We start from the raw sequence: 16,718 nt of genomic DNA, 5'->3' as shown, positions 1-16,718 counted from the left end.
ACTTTACTGTCATCTACAGTGGGTATGCCGATGGCTAGAGCATGGAGGACATCCACTCGCTTAGGGAGAGCTTGCTGCCACACACAAAGCTGGTGGCCGAGCAAGTCTCCGCGTAGTGGGTGATGGAGGCTCACCATGTGGACATGGCCAAAGGCGCGCTTTAGGAGGACATCACCAAGCCTGTGGATGGCGTGTAGCCTAGGTTAGAAGCAGACATCGCCCCGCCTCCGACCAAGCCGAACGTTGCCCAGTCGGAGGACGAGCAGCCCCTACCCTCACCGGCTAAGCCGGTAGCCGATGCCGCCGGGGAGCCGCAATAGAAGTTTTAAAGTAGAAATACTTTAGTAAATGTAAAAGATAATATCATGGGGGAGACCCCTATATAAAGTGTTTTTGTGTATTCATGAATACAGTAACTTTGTTTTTGTGATGGAACTACTTCGTTCGAGGAAGTTTGTCCCGTCCATTTCTTATTTTTACCTTAGCATAACTTTGTTTTTATTCTTTTCTTTTTTGTACCTGCCCGTTGGCACCATAGGCTGCAACCTTAAGAGCCTAGGGCATGGCCCTCGAGGCTCAGCCGCTCGTAACTGTAGGTAGAGGTGTGGTGTGATCGGTTAGAATATTTAAAGCAAAGTTACGTACAGTAATTAAAGGAGCAGACTACCCTTTTTGGGTAAAATGGTAATACTATATGATAGTAAAAAAAGAGAGGTGGTATTGCACCCCCATGGAGCCCTCAAGCGACCCGGGCCAAAAGTGTTCGGGTCGAGGTGCTTTTATAGGAGCAAACGTTAAATAAACAATGGTAAGACTGAATTTTAGGGGAAGAAATGACGTAGTCATTCGCTGTTCCAAGTGTTGGTGAGAACGTCATTGTTGTCGTCCTTTAGTCAGTAGGCACCTAGTCAGATTACCTCAGTAGCCATATAGGGACCTTCAATCATCTGGATCCTTGCCCGCCACGCCCCCTTTCTTGGCTGCTGCCTCCTTGCCTTTTCCTTCCTTCGGCCCGCCGGCCTATTGTAGAAAGTGCTTGAGGAGCTCACAGTCCTTGTAGAGGTGTTTGACGGGGTAGGCATGGTTAGTGCATGGGCTCTCCTTGAGCTCATTGAAGTGGTCTAGGAGGCCCTGCTGGGGCTGCTTGCCCGTGTGATTAGCCATGGCGACCAACACGGAGTTGGCCGGTCGGCATCGATCTTCCTTGTTCTTTTTGCCCTTCTGCATGGAGGGGCCCTCATCCTAATCCTCGTGCTTGGCCTTGCCTTTGTCCTAGCCTCTGTTGAAGACCACTCTAACTGCCTCCTCGCTGGAGGCATGGTTTGTGGCGACGTCGAGTAGGTCGTGGGTGGTACAGGGCTTCAGGTAGCCAAGCTTGTGGATCAAAGACTCATAGGTTGTCCTGGAGAGGAATGCGCAGATGATGTCCACATCAACAACATCAGGGAGGGATTTGCAACTTTTGGAGAACCTACGGATGTAATCCCGTAGGGGCTTGCTGGGCTCTTGAGGTTCCAGAAGTTCCTAGGGCGGACATACGTCCCCTGGAAGTTCTCGATGAAGACCCTCTTGAGGTTCGCCCAGTCATGGATGCTGTTGTGCGGGAGGAATTTGAGCCAAGCTTGAACATGTTCCCCTACGTAGATAGGGAGGTACTGAATGATGAAGTGGTCGTCATCTACTCTACCGGTTTGGTAGGTGAGCCAGAAGTCTTCAAGCCATATACCAGGGTTTGTCTCCCTGGTATACTTGGTGATGTTGGTAGGTGGTTGAAAGTGTTGTGGGAACGATACTCTCTAGATACATTGACCAAAGGCCTATGGTTGTAGGCCACCTAGGCTGGGACTCCGGTCGTCCAGCCGGGGACCACGCCTGGGGTGCGTTTCACCACTCCTTGTTATGGTCTAGCCGGGGTCTGTGTCGCCTACCCTCACTACCGCTCAATGGACGTCATCATCATGCTAAGCCCGATGCTGGTTGCTGATGACACTATGAGCATCCTGGTTTGGCCTGAGCCACTCGCGCACAGGGGGCCGATGTGGAGTAGACGCTAGGTCAGACCATGGCACAGCTGCGGCCTCCTGCGCCGTGCTCGGTGGTCGTAGCGGTGAGCGGATGGAGCGAATCGTCTGGTGCATCCCCACTCCACTGGTGGGGAGAGAGACTGTGAGTTGGTGTCACGATGCGAAGCTCTCTGCCTATTGAATGGCGGTGGTTTCCACCAGTGCCTGGAGGTTTTGGTGGATCGCCTGTTCCTGGGGATCGTTCTGCACAGGAAGGCCACGTAGAAGCATTGTTGCGGCTATGATGTTCTGGCCAGCCTGAGCGAACTATGGGGGATCGTTCCCCCCATCCATGATGTTGCACTAGACCTAGCGAGCGTGACCCTAGGCGCCGCTTGCTGGGTTACGTGCACGGGGCATAGCGTGGTGCGCCGAGCACGCCAGCGTAGGTGGCGGCTAGTTTTGCCACCGTTGTCATAGCTCCTCATCGTGCCTTTGTGTGAGCGTGAGGGCCCCGCACGAGGGTCTGGAGGGGTGTGAGTTTGCAAGGACTCCGCTACCACCGGCGGCCGTCCTAAAGCATCCGCCATAGCGCACTCCTGAGATAGACGATGGCTAGGTGCCACATCACCGATGCTGGAGCTGTCGCTCTTGACATCGTCATCTATGAGGTCGAGAAAACAGGTGGGAGCATAGCTCGCCATCTCCATGAATTCGGATGTGAGAGGAGGCATCAACATTTTTTGGAGCCCCTAGGCATACACGTCCATGGGGGACGCGAGGCCATAGGAGAACCAATCGCATGGCGGTCGCGATGCGGACAACGGGGTCCCTTCGGAGAATCGGCGAAAGATAGTAAATAGCGAGTAAATAACAAAGCGTACGTTACTCACAGTGGGGTTTGAGTAGAGCGTTTGCTCGGAATGAAGCGCAGTCGCCTCGTCGTTGAAGTTGTTGTGTGTCCTAGAGCCGACGGAGGGCATCCCTCTGACGGGCGCCGGGATGGGTGTCTCCTCGCGGAGGTGTAGTACGCTGAGCTGGTCGGTGATAAAGTCTAGGTTTTCAAAGAGGAAGGCCTAGGACGGCTCGAAGACGGGTGGAACCCACGTCCAAACAGGTGGGAGTACGGGAAACTCCAACGAGCCAAAGTGAGTCATATCGCTTGAGCCCACCATGGCGGAGATGGCAGAAAAGTGGGCCATCCGATGACCAAAAGTGTGAACGTACAACGTCTTTTCCACGGACGACGCCAACTGTCGGTGCAGAAAGTGACCAACACATAAATATTTATAGTTTTGCTGTACCTTGTGATCGAAGGTGGCCCAGCACTCAATGATATAGGGTTTATACTGGTTCAGGCAACGTGCCATACGTCCAGTTTGAGTTGGTCGGTGACTTTATTTCTGAGCCTAGGTGCTCGAAGTTTGTTGTGGGGTTACAAACGGAAGGCAGAAAGATGGGGGGTACAAGAGGTCCGGTCGGACTCTTGTCTTGAAGGGCCAAGAGTGACGGGAGCTCCGCTATGTGCTGAGTGTTCGAGCGTGTGCTCAAGGTTTGAACCTGGTGGTTCTGTTGTGGTGCCTGGGTGAACTGAGGGCTATATCTGTTGGGAGAGAGCGCATCCCCTTTTATAGGTGAAGGGGACGGCCTTACAAGCGAGAGAGAGAGTACGCATGTTACTAAGTCATGTCGCCCACGCCGTCGGGTACAAGATGATTGTAGACGCCCATAACACTGTTAAATGTCATATGCATGTGGGAGATGGCGTCGTCTTCTTCCGGTATGGCAGCCATCGGTGCCTATCATACTGTTGATGTCCAGAGGCATGTAGGGGGTTTTACCATGTTCGCCTGGTATGGTAAATGCCGATGCCCACAACATTGTTGATGCCTGGAGGCATGTGGGGGGAGCCTTACCGTGTTTGTCTAGTATGGGAGTTGATGGCGCCCACAACACTGTAGAGTAAATGTCGGCGCCCACAACACTGCTTGGGTTCTGTCACGCTAGGAAGGTTGCAGGGTACCCTTCTGACATGCCCTGTTGATACTGTCCTGCATGTGTATATGGTACGGTCCTCGGTATTGCGGTTGACTTGTGTGCCCTGCCTACTTTTCTCCGTTCATTTTCTGGTCCTCACCAAGCGGGCGTCCCCGGTTGGTTGGTCCCAGTCGGCTCTGATTGCGTCAGTCGAAGAGGGGCTGTAAGTAGGGGCTCGGCGTATCCCCTGTCGGAGACACGGGTTGGAGTCGGAAGTGGTGTTTGGCCAGGCCTTCTGGTCGGAGAGGCCGTCCGGAGGCGGGCCGGGGTCAGAAGCGAGCGTTGTTCCTCCTTAGCGAGGCCTTCCGATTGGAGAGGTGGGCCGGAGTCAGAAGCGGGCATCGTTCCTTCTCGGCCAGGCCTTCAGGTCGGCGATTGGATCAGCCCTCTGGCTTGTCGTTTAGGTATTTGGGCCAGCCCTTGAGTTGCGCGTCGTCCGCAACGTCGTCTGCAAGGCCGAACCTTTGTTGAGAAGCCGGTACATGAGGGACCCTGGGTTTATGAACCCGATAACTTAACTCCCAAATTCCCTACTTCATAGAATCTATTTTAGTAAACTTTAACCAAAGTAATGAATCTATTTTTCATGTTCAGAGTTAATTGCCTTTATTTTAGTTAGCTTTGATTTATCGGGCTAAGACTTAACTGTTGAAGATCTGCACACATTCATCTTGGCATGACTCAGTTGTTCCAATACGCCATTCGCGATGACATGACTTTATTCTGCCACGTGTCGATGGTCTACATGAAAAGTGTTTCTTGTACGTGTCAGCACGTCTAGTTAGTCATGTAAATGCATGTGGCGTGTCTGTAACGATTGCACCATGTCTATGACCTAACTGAAAAGACTATAGTTTCTAAAAATTTAGTTTATGTACACTTTTTTAATATAGTATTTTTTGAATTAAAATTAAAAAATCAGCTCGCTGGCGATAGGAAAAGGAGAGGGCCAGACCTCACTGGGCTATGCGGCATGCCGGTCGACCTTGGGCTCGTTTCTGAATTGCCATCGGTCGTACTCCACCTCCCTCGCCGTCCTTCCTTCCAGCTTAAATCGTCGCCAGAGGCCGGCCCAGTCCTCTGTTCCTTCCTCCGCGATCGGGCGCTGGCTCGCCCCGAAGGCCCGAACTCGCCGATCTCCCCTCCCCGCAGCCGCCACCCACCGGGGACCGGGCGGGAGAGTGCACCCAGGCAAAGCAGTTCCTAATTTTCTCCACATTTTTTTTGAAACGAAAATTTGTCCACGTTTTTGACACGTCTCGTTCTGTCGATTTGACCAATCGAGCTCTTTGTCTGGCATGTGGCCCCGCTTCGTCACTCCAAATGATTCGTCGTCGCCCTCTCCCAGACGGTTTCGAACCGGGACGAAATCCCCAATCCCCTACACGACTGTCGGCCGCATCGAACACGCAATCGCCGCCAGCTCGGTCTACGACCCCGCACCGGTGTCCCACCGCTTCCACGTCAACGCGAACGCTGGCCGCCGTGGCCTCCTCCGAGTCCCGCAATCGCACGCCGGCCGCCATGGCCTCCTCCGAGTCCCCCACTCCCACGCCTGCGGCCGCGGCCGCGGCCGCGGCCGACGCGCGCCAACCAGCCCGCGACTTCCTCGCCCACCTCGAGGCCTATCTCGGCCGCCGCGACGGCGTCGACAAGCTCCTCAAGATCTCCCGCTACGCCGCGCGCCTCGCGCTCGCCGCTGGGCCGCCGCTGCCCCCCGGCGCCTCCGCCCGCCTCAAGTCCTTCGAGTCCAGCGTCGGCCTCAGCCGCAAGGCTTTTCGTCTCGGCAAGTTCGTGCAGTCCCTCAACGCCCTCCGCGCCCACCCGCACCCTCCCCCGGCGCTCGCGCTACTCGCCTACGGCGGCGAGGGCGTCTACTACTTCGTCGAGCAGTTCGTCTGGCTCGCCAAGGCCGGGCTCCTGCCTGCGCACCTTCTCCCGCGCCTCCAGCGCCTCAGTGCCTGGGCTGAGCTGCTGGGCTACGTCGGCTCCGTTGCGATTAAGCTGGAGGAGGTGGCCAAGATCGAATCTTCGATAAAGAAGCGGCTCGCGGAGGACTGTGATAAGGAGAGCGAGGCGGTGAAGACGATGCAGGGTAAGCTGCTGCTGAAGCGGATGTCAGTGGTGCAGGACGTGGCGGATGCCGTCATGGCGCTGGGAGACGTCACCGATGGCAAGGGTTTGCTCGGGAGCTCCACGCTGATGGCATCAGCTGGCCTGCTCTCGGCGTTGATCAGCACGCATAAGAACTGGAATTCTTGTTGAAGCCTGAAGGTATATGTTATAGATAGCACATCATATGAAATAAAGCTCTGATTAGAAGCAAACCAAGCGTTTCCTCTGGAAATCTGGATGCTCCTAAAACTGATACTGGTCCTCTGGGGAATGAATGAAGTTTATTCTGATTCATTTGGTGGACCAAAGAATTTATTCTGGTTCATTTGGCTGGACCAAAGAATTTTAGGGGTTCTTAACCATCTTGATCATTCAATATTTTTTTGTTCTTAAATAAAAGTATATCTGCTTCTGCTGTGTATGATTGAGTTCAGATAAGATGATCTTGCTTTTCTCCACTAAATTTAACAGCACACTGTTTGGCTTCATCTTCATGGTTCTCGAATCAAAAGCATTGTGGTTGAGGCTCACCTGCAACCTTGAGCTATCTTAGCCAACATAATCTGCTTCTCATGAATAAAAAGAAGTAATACACAGTACATTCATATTCCTAATCTTAATAACGAATAGTTTGCAATTTGGGTAACAAAACTCTGGAGCTTATGTTATCAAAAGCCTGGCACATCATGTAATAAAATGTCCATATCCCCAAGCGCAAGGTATAAAAATGATGAAGGATTGCTAAAAACTAAATCAATGACATAAACTTGACAATGGCAGGAGGTCCAAGCTTGAATAAATTGAAACATTATTCAGTTACTGGCTCTTATTTTTCAGGCCAAATAAAAATTAGATTTTGTTTGTATGATCGATTACCATCTATTAAGTTAGGCTAATTCAATGATCCTGGAAAGAACAGTGATCAGAGCAAAATAGAACCTCCGGAGCTGTCTAATTGCAATCAATTAATGTAGGGCAGTATTTGTTCATTACCTCCAAAATCGTTGCTGGACTTGTCTTTTATGCTGTTATAAGCGAAAAGCTGTGCGGTAGAACTGCCCGAAATAACACACCTTCCGAGGCGCTCGTTTTCCATCAGACACTAAACACCCCGAAGGCAAGCTACATTGGGCGGATTCCGTCGAGCACACCCCAAGGGAGAACTCGAATAATCCACATTTTACCTCCAGGATCCAATAATGAGAACGAGTTTACAATACTTATTCCATTTCATACAACCAGAGTTCTTAGAAATACATTATTACAAAACGAGAGTTTAGAGTGCGGAATTTGAACAGCGGAATGAAAATAAACATCTATCGATAATATACAAGGATTCGTCTGTGCTCACCAGAAGAATCCTCCACACAATAGCTACTCTTCAAGCTGCACCTACAACAGGGGTAAATAAACCCTGAGTACATAATGTAATCGCAAGACTTACCCGACAAGTGGGAATAAATTTCCCGACTCCAAAGGGTATGATAAGCTTTTTGGTTTGTTGAGTTTTCTTTTACGGAAAGCAATACCAATAGTGAATCCTTGTGTATGTTTATTATTAGCGGTCATGATTAGTTCATTATCTAACCATTCTATGTAAGCATATGTTCTACTTTCAAGCGAGAGTTGAACAAACAGTTCCATTTCACCACCTCTCATCTTCTAGTTCTTACTACGGTGCTAGACTGTAGACAAGCTATACCGGATCGTCGACGATTCGCGAATTAATGTGTCCAGCTGGGTACCATGAAACACACGTCCCGTTTGTACCCCCGGCACAAGCAGGATCAACCCACATTCTCCTATCATGGGGTCCAGGTTTCCATCCAAACTTGGACTCCAAGCCCCCGCTCCTGAGTCCCGGACTCAGTACGGTGCTTAGACCTCCACCATCCCCGTCTTCAATCAGTCGATCCGGAAAGAGCCGGAACCCATGACAAGAGAACAATGAGCCTTCCCACGCCTATACACAAGTATGTGTTCAGGATAATAAGTCTGTGACTTGCCTAGAACCCAATGCAATGGCCGGTCCTTAATCGACACGGACAAGAAAAACAGTATAATCAAGCTATGTCCCATTGGTCGCAGGATACAACCTCTTACACCCATCAATACCCATACATCCCTGCCCGATCTCCATTTTTCCTTTCACCATTTTATTATGAGAGTGATAATAATAATCACCTGTTATGAGTAATGGCAGGTTACTCACGCTACCGAAAAACCTAAGCTAGCAGCTACTCGACCTATGCTAGTAGCACTCATATATATATATATATATATATATATATATATATATATATATATATATATATATATATATATATATATATATATCCAGTGATCATTCAAAATAATATATATATATATATATATTTATATATATATATATATATATATATCCAGTGATCATTCAAAATAAGGGTTATGCACCGGGGCTTGCCTTGGGCAGGCGGGGTGTTAGCAAAGTCAGCAACTGATGGCTCCGGGCTCCCTCCTAGACGAGAATCTCCTCGTAGTACTCCTCGATTATCTCCTCGTACTCCTGCTCGCTCGCAGTCACGAACTCTACCAACTCGTTATCTACATACATAAAATGATGATGCAACACTTAGTAATACGGCAACCGCAACTCTTAAAATAAAAATACATCTACCAAGTTAACTCTAATGACTACGATACTAAGCTACCTATTATTCCTACTAACAGGTATAGAATATTTCACGTATTATCTCAGCAACTAAAGGCATCCTTATTCTTATTATCGATTTAATATATATACTACAACAAGGAGTACTTAGCCACCATATTTCTCAACCTATTCTAAGGCTACAAAAATTACAGTGAGCACATAATAATCTAACAAATCTACTGTAAAAAAATTCATGGCTAAAGCTATTACCAATTTACCACAAAATTCCTATAATTATTAATCTAAATAACATTAACACTTCTAAATGATTTAATAGACCTTAGCATCAACACAGATATATATAAACTAACCATACTATCAGGTAGATAACATTTTTAGGAACTCAACATAATTTATTTCATAATTTTTGGATACTTATGTGAATTGATATTAATTTTCAAAGTTCAACTTAGAATGTAAAATATTAAGCTATTTCTATTGTCGGGTTCATAAACCCAGGGTCCCTCGGGGACCGGCTTCCACGCCAGGGCTCGGCCTAGGAAAATGGCCTTTCTTTTTTCTAGACCGGTTCGAAAGTCTAAAACCAACAGACCGGAGCACTCGCTTCAGGCCTAGGCTGCCTTCGGCCCATCTCTCCGACCAGAACACTAGCTAAGGCTCAGGCCAGCTCCGAATGGCCTCTCCGATCGAAGCGCTAGCGTTAGGCCCCGACTACCTCCGCATGGCCTCCACTCAGAAAGCCTGACCCGAGGACCGCCTCGGACTCCGACCCCGCGACTCCGACCCCACGACCGGGGCTCGCGGGAAGCCAGCTCACCGCTCTTCTCCGACTGGCGGGCCAGAACTGACTGGGGACCATCCAACCGGGGACGCCCGTTCGGAAAGAACCAGAAGGCGTGCGGAGAAAGGCAAGGCGTGGCTTGCAAGTCAACACCACTGTACCAGGGACCATACCCTGCACGAAGCAGTGCTTCTGCAGCCACCCTGACACAAAGTATTGTAGGGGCCGCTAGAAACTCCCATATGGTAAGCCCCCTCCGCGTGTCTCTGGACACCGATTGCGGTATGGGCTCTAGGATTTGCCATACCGGGTGAACATAGCACAGCTCCTCACATGCCACTAGGCATCCAGAAGTATTCTGCAGGTACCGACGTCCATCCTTCCTGAGGAAGATAGCTCCACCTTTCGTACACATCTGACATCCTATAGCGACATCGACAGTATTGGGAGGCTTCAACCATTATCCAGTTTTCATCACCGTAGGCAGCAAGGCTTAGAAATATTTGTACTCTCTCCCTCTCGCCTGTAAAAAGCCATCCCCTTCATCTATAAAAGGGGATGCGCTCCCTCCAACCAGAGGAGATCGACTTCTTGAAGCTCAGACTCACTAGATCGACATCAACACTCTCAACCATAGGATCACCCAGTTCCGACCGCAACCCTTTCGATCTGAGCTAACCGAACCTCTTGTATCCCACCTTCCTCCTTCTCATTTGTACCCCCACTACAGACTTTGAGCACCTGGGCTCAGGAATAAAGTCGTCGACCGACCCCGACTGGATGTAGGGCACGTTGCCTGAACTAGTATAAATCCTATGTCATTGTGTGCTAGGCCATCTCCGATCATAACGTACAGCAAAACTACAAATATTTACTAGTTGGTCACTTTCTACACCGATAGTTAGCGCCGTCCGTGGGGAAGACGATGTACGTTCAACACCTTTTGGTCATTGGATGGCCCATTTTTCCGCCACTCCCGCCGTGGCGGGCTCCGACGATACGATTCATTTCGGCTCGCTGGAGTTCCCTACAGTCTCGCCCGTCGGGATGCGGGTTCCACCCGTCTTCGAGCCATTCCAGGCCTTCCGCTTTGGGAGCCTGGACTTCGTCACCGACCGGCTCAGCGTGCTCCACCTCCGCGAGGAGGCTCGTGACCCGGCACCCGTCGGGGGGATGTCCTCCATCGACTCCAGGACACGCAACTTCGACGGCGCGGCATCTACGCTTCATTTCGAGCAAACTCTCTGCTCAAACCCCACTGTAAGTAATATGCGTGCTACTCACTCTTTATTTACTATCTCTCACTAGTCACCCGGAGGAAATGTACCGCCCACGCCACAAACGCCATACGATCGGTTCCCCTACGGTCCTACGTCCTCCGTGGACGCCTACGCTCGGGGGCTCCGAGGGATGCTGGCACCATCCCCCCTCATGTCCGAGTTCGTGGGAGTAGTGGGCTTTGTTCCTCTGCCATTCCTCACAAACTTCTGAATGATGATGGCGAGAGCGACGGTTCAAGCATCGATGATGTGGCACCCCATCACTGTCCGTCCCGGGAGTGCGCTATGGCAGACGCTCCGCGACAACCGCCGGTTGTTGCGGAGTCTATGCAGACCCACACCCCTCTAGACCCACATGTGGGAGCCCTCGTGTCTGCACAAGCACACGCTGAGGAATTACGACAACGATGGTAGAGTCAGCCGTCGTCTGCACCGGCGTCATCGGTACAAGCATGTTGCGCCCCATGCGCCTGGCCTGGCGGGTGGCGCCTGGGGTCGCGCTCGTCAGGTTCAGCACGACATCATGAGCGAAGGGAATGATGTCCCACAATTTGCCCGGGCCGGCCAGAATATCGCTGCTGTAGCAATGCTTCTCCGTGATGTTCCTGAGCCCGTTGACCCTCAGGAGCGGGTAGTCTACCGGAACCTCTGGGTTCTAGTAGAGGCCACCGCCATCCAACAGGCGGAAAGCTCCACGTCGTGACTCTGACCCTCGCCCTCTCTCCCCACCAGGGGGACGGGGACGCACCAATCGGATCAGTCCGTTTGCTCGCCGCCGCAGCCGGCAGGCTCAGCTCGGGGAGTGGCAGCCGCGCCACGGTCCAGCCGGGCGCCTGCTCCACATTGACCGCACCAGGACGCTCGTAGCATCGCTAGCAACCGTCGTTGAGCTCGACACGGTAACGATGACCGCCATACGGCAGCAGGCGACATGGACCCTGACCGAATCATCGAGGGAAGCGGAGAAACGGGCCCCAGGCGCGATCGCCGGCCAGATGATCGGAGTCCTAGCCCTGAGGGCCCGGGGCCATGGGCCTTCAGCCGGCGCATCCGGAGAGCGCCATTTCCGCAGCGTTTCTGGCCTCCCACCAACATCACCAAATACACCGGGGAGACAAACCCAGGCATTTGGCTTGAAGACTTCTGGCTCGCCTATCGAGCTAGAGGAGTGGATGATGACTTTTTCATCATCCAGTATCTTTCCATTTGCGTAGGGGAGCATGTTCGGGCATGGCTCGAATTCCTTCCACACGACAGTATCCGCGACTGGACAGACCTCAAGAGGGTCTTCGTCGGGAATTTCCAGGGGACGTACGTCCGTCCGGGAAACTCCTAGGACCTCAAGAGCTGCCAGCAAGAACCCAGCGAATCCCTGCGGGATTACTTCCGTAGGTTTTCCCAATGTTGTAACTCCCTCCCTGATGTCGTCAACGTAGACGTCATCAGTGCTTTCCTCTCTAGGACAAACTACAAGTCCCTAATCCACAAGCTTAGCTGCTTAAAACCCCGCACCACCCGCAATCTGCTCGACGTCGCCACCAACCATGCCTCTAGCGAGGAGGCAGTCGGAGCAGTCTTTAGCGGAGGCCGGGACAAAGGCAAGCCCAAGCGTGTGGACCCAGATGAAGGCCCCTCCACTCAGAAGGGGCAAGCAAGAACAGGAAGGATCGACGCCGGTCGAACGACACCGCGTTGATCGCCGTAGCTGAACGCGCGCCCAGGCTGCCCCAACAGGGACTGCCTGACCACTTCAACAAACTCATGGATGGTCCGTGCCCCAATCACGCCTATCCTATCAAACACCTCATCAAGGAGTGTGAGCTCCTCAAACGTTTCCTCTGACAGGCCAGCGCGCCAAAGGAGGGGGACGGCAAGGAGTCGGCAGTCAGGAGGGGTGGCACGGCAGGCAAGGACGGGGACAGTTTCCTTGAACCTGATGAGTGCATCATGATCTTCGGTGGGTCTGACGCCGTCTGGTCCAAACGCTAGCATAAGGTACGCTACAGGGAGGCATGCGCCGCCGAAACGGTCGTCCCCTCCTTCCTCAGCTGGTCGGAATCTCCGATCACCTATGATCAAAGGGACCATCCCTCCCACGTCGCAAGACCAGGACGCTATCCACTCGTCGTCGACCCCATCGTCCACAAGAAGCGCCTCACCAAGGTGCTAATGGACGGGGGCAGTGGTCTCAACATCCTGTACGTCGACACCCTCGATGCCATGCGCATCCCCCGATCAGAGCTCCACCTGGCAGGCTCCCCCTTCCATGGGGTAATCCCAAGAGTGCAGGCATACCCGCTCGGACAGATCGATCTGCCCGTCACATTCAGCAGCCGAGCCAACTTCCGCTCGAAGGTCCTCACTTTCGAAGTGGTAGACTTTCTGGGGTCCTACCATGCCATTTTGGGGTGGCCATGCTACGCAAGATTCATGGCGATCCCCAACTACACCTACCTCAAGCTGAAGATGCCGGGACCAAACGGTATCATCACAGTGAGTAGCACCTTTTCACACGCCTTCGAGTGTGACCGCGAGCACTACGACCTCGCCACCACGGTCGTCAACTCGTCCAAGCTCCTACAGCTCGGGGAGTCGTCATCCCCTACAGTCCCAGACTGCAACAAACCAACCTCCTCAATGGCCTTCCACCCACTCGAGGAAACCAAGGCGGTGGGTGTCGATCCCACTAACCCAACCAAGACAGTCCGGGTCAGGACCTAGCTTCTGGCCAAATAGGAACGCGAGCTCGTCGACTTCCTGCGCGACAACCATGATGTCTTCGCATGGAAGCCGTCTGACATGCTAGGGATACCCTAGGAGGTCGCCGAGCATGCACTATGCCTTACCCCGGGCTCTAAACTCACCAAACAACGCCTGCGTCGCTTCGACGATGAAAGGCGCAGGGCCATAGGCGAGGAAATCACCAAACTCTTGGCAGCCAGGTTCATCAGGGAGGTCTTCCATTCCGACTGGCTTGCCAATCCCGTCCTGGTCAGAAAAAAGACCGGGAAGTGGAGAATATGCGTCGATTATACTGGACTCAACAAAGCGTGCCCAAAGGATCATTTGCCATTACCGCGCATAGACAAGATAATTGACTCCACCTCGGGTTGCGAAATCCTCTCCTTTCTAGATGCCTACTTAGGCTATCACCAGATCGCGATGAAAGAGTGCGATCAACTCGCAACCTCGTTCATCACCCCGTATGGTTCATACTGCTACGTAACCATGCCTTTTGGCATGAAGAACGCTGGTGCCACCTACCAAAGGTGCATGCAGCAATGCTTCGCCGACCAAATCAACCTGCTCAACTAGCCCGATCAGGCCGAGCGGCCAAAACCAACGATCGCCGTCTATGTTGATGATATAGTGGTCAAAACGGCTCAAGCTTGTGACCTGATCGCAAACTTGGCTGCGACGTTCGTGAACCTTCGAAGGTTCAACATCAAGCTAAATCCCGAAAAGTGTGTTTTCGAGGTTCCAAAGGGGAAACTGCTGGGATACATTGTATCTGAGTGTGGCATCAAAGCCAACCCCGAAAAGATCACGGCCATCTCCAACATGGGCCCCATACGCAATGTTAAGGGCGTGCAGAGACTCACCGGTTGCCTGGCTGCCTTAAGCCGCTTCATCTCCTAGCTCAGTGAACGAGGGATGCCGCTCGACAAGCTCCTCAAAAAGACGGACGCCTTCGTCTAGACTAAGGAAGCCCAGTAGGCTCTCGAAAGCCTCAAAACATTCCTAACGTTGGCCCCAATCCTCGTCGCTCCCTAGCAGGGAGAACCCCCTCCTCCCTTACGTCGTGGCAAGTAACCATGTGGTGAGCGCTGCCCTGGTCATAGAGAGGGAGGAACCGGGACACCAGCTCAAAGTGCAGCGACCCATATACTTCGTTGGAGAAGTGCTTACCGACCCTAAGGTCTGGTACCCCCAGGTGTAGAAACTCCTATACACCGTGTTAATGGCCGCCAGGAAGCTCCTACACTACTTCATCAACCACGAAGTCACAGTCATCACTTCATACCCACTCGGAGACATCATCCGCAATCATGACGCCGCGGGACGAATCTCTAAGTGGGCCCTTGAACTCATGGGCCATGACATCAGGTATACCCCTCGCACCATGATTAAGTCTCAGGCTCTCGCGGACTTTATCACCGAATGGATGGAGGTCCAGCTACCGGCCCAGGACGTCTCCCACGAGTATTGGACAATGTACTTCGACGGGTCCATAATGGCGCCTGGCTCGGGGGTTGGAGTGGTTCTGATCTCCCCAGATGGAAGTAGGCTCCGCTACGCCATCCGCCTCCACTTTCCAGCTTCAAACAACGCCGTAGAATATGAGGCCCTTATCAACGGACTACACATCGCCATCGAGCTCGACGCTACGTGACTCTACGTCCATGGCAACTCGGAACTAGTCATTGATCAGGTCATGAAGGAATCCTCCTACAAAAGTCCCCTCATGATAGCATACTGCCAAGAGGTGCGTAAGCTCGAGGACAAATTCTAGGGAATCGAACTGCATCACGTCCCTTGAAGGGACAACGACGCTGCCGTTTTCCTTGCAAAACTTGCCGCCAGGTGAGATCCGTCCCTGAGCGGAGTCTTCATCAATGACGCCCACGAGCCGTTCGCCCGCATCCTGGAAGGTACGACCCAGACACACCCCGACAGCCAGCCAACGTCTAGGGGCTCTGACCCCAGTACCTCTATAACGACGTCACCTACGGACGTCGCTGTATTGGCACTCGATCAAACCGATTGGCGAGCACCGCTACTTGCCTACCTCCTCGAGGAGGTTCTCCCACCTGAAAGAACCGAAGCCCAACAAATTGCTCGACACGCCAAGACCTTCATCGTGCTCGGTAACGAGCTCTACAAACGGAGTCCATCAGGAGTGCTCATGAAGTGCGTCCCCGCTAGCCGGGGAAAATAGATCCTCCTCGAGGTCCATTCCGGGATCTACGGGCATCATGCGGCCCCAAGATCCCTGGTCGGAAAAACCTTTCGCCAAGGTTTTTACTGGCCCACCACACTACGAGATGCAGAGGATGTCGTCCGTAGGTGTGAAGGATGCCAGTTCTACGCTCGGCAAACCCATTTGCCAGCACAAGAGCTCCAAACCATCCCAATCACCTGGCCATTCGCGGTCTGGGGCCTCGACACGGTAGGACCTCTCAAGAAAGGTCCAGGCAGTTTTACTCACCTACTCGTAGCAGTCGACAAGTTTACCAAATAGATAGAGGCCAAGCCCATCACCAATCTCCGCTCAGAAGAGGCAGTCAAATTCTTCCTTGACATCATCTACCAATTCGGCGTTCCTAACTGTATTATCACTGACCATGGGACTAACTTCACCAGGAAGAAGTTCCAAGACTTCAACAATGGATACGACATCAGAATCGATTGGGCTTCGGTCGGACATCCATGAACTAACGGTCAGGTCGAACGCGCCAACGGCATGGTCCTCCAAGGACTCAAAACACGCATCTTCGACCGACTCAACAAACACGTCGGGCGATGGGTTGTAGAGGTCCCATCAATCCTCTGGAGCCTAAGAACGACCCCAAACTGATCCACGGGATGCACACCTTTCTTCCTAGCCTACGGAGCGGAAGCTGTGTTGCCCTCTGACCTCGACCATGGCACACCAAGAGTAAAAGCTTTCGACCGCGACCGAGCCGCGGCAGCTCAACAAGATGCAGTCGACCTGCTCGAAGAGGCCCGTGAGACAACTATCATCCGCTCTGCTCGCTATCAACAGACCCTCCGCAGTTACCACAAAAGGAAGATTAGAGGAAGGATTCTTGAAGTTGGTGATCTCGTGCTACGAAGGACCCAATCAA

The 16,718-nt window shown here is 52.4% G+C and overlaps 1 protein-coding gene across 1 annotated transcript; it reads left to right on the top strand.

Moving 5' to 3' along the window:
• Positions 1-5,395: 5,395 nt before the first annotated feature.
• LOC136496076 (peroxisomal membrane protein 11-3-like) lies at positions 5,396-6,559 on the top strand. The gene has a single exon (XM_066491800.1). It carries the CDS (start codon positions 5,565-5,567, stop codon positions 6,303-6,305), a length of 741 nt encoding a protein of 246 aa, XP_066347897.1. The 5' UTR covers positions 5,396-5,564; the 3' UTR covers positions 6,306-6,559.
• Positions 6,560-16,718: the final 10,159 nt, after the last annotated feature.

This window comes from Miscanthus floridulus, chromosome 1, assembly GCF_019320115.1.
Source record: "Miscanthus floridulus cultivar M001 chromosome 1, ASM1932011v1, whole genome shotgun sequence".
NCBI classification, from domain to species: Eukaryota; Viridiplantae; Streptophyta; class Magnoliopsida; order Poales; family Poaceae; genus Miscanthus; species Miscanthus floridulus.
The sequence above is the reverse complement of the archived record's forward strand: the minus strand, read 5'-3'. Positions and strand labels throughout refer to the sequence as shown.

Bases quoted from the DNA above. Each gene is read 5' to 3' on its own strand.
- LOC136496076 (XM_066491800.1), top strand. From the start codon at position 5,565: ATGGCCTCCTCCGAGTCCCCCACTCCCACGCCTGCGGCCGCGGCCGCG.